Below are 285 nucleotides of genomic sequence, written 5' to 3' on the forward strand. Positions count from 1 at the left end.
CTGAGTTAAAATCTGCTCTGCAGTTCTAAAGACCACTCTGTGGGACTCTGGGTAACATCATTTTTATTTGATACAAAAAGAAAGCTATTTTCTGCAATGCACTTTAGAACCTTTTGGCATAACTATGAGTTTTGAGTTATCAAGTCTCCACTTCACATAGGATCGCTGTATATGAACAGCACCAGATGTTCAGTTACTTACTTAGAGGTATTTTCAAGTATTGATTTGACTTCATTCATTTGTTCCTTTCCAAAGTAAACTACAGTGAGGTGAATTCTTCCATCC

At 36.1% G+C, this 285-nt stretch overlaps 1 protein-coding gene across 1 annotated transcript in view; it reads right to left on the minus strand.

Annotated features, from left to right (window-relative positions):
- CSGALNACT1 (chondroitin sulfate N-acetylgalactosaminyltransferase 1) overlaps nucleotides 1-285 on the minus strand; it is a 17,433-nt gene that overhangs the window by 6,174 nt on the left and 10,974 nt on the right. The window contains exon 4 of the mRNA XM_005418154.2: nucleotides 202-285. This exon is cut by the window's right edge and continues 2 nt beyond it. Within this exon, the coding sequence (XP_005418211.1) occupies nucleotides 202-285 (84 nt within the window). The remainder of the gene's footprint in view (nucleotides 1-201) is intronic.

Source organism: Geospiza fortis, unplaced genomic scaffold (assembly GCF_000277835.1).
Source record: "Geospiza fortis unplaced genomic scaffold, GeoFor_1.0 scaffold11, whole genome shotgun sequence".
In the NCBI taxonomy this organism is placed as follows: domain Eukaryota; kingdom Metazoa; phylum Chordata; class Aves; order Passeriformes; family Thraupidae; genus Geospiza; species Geospiza fortis.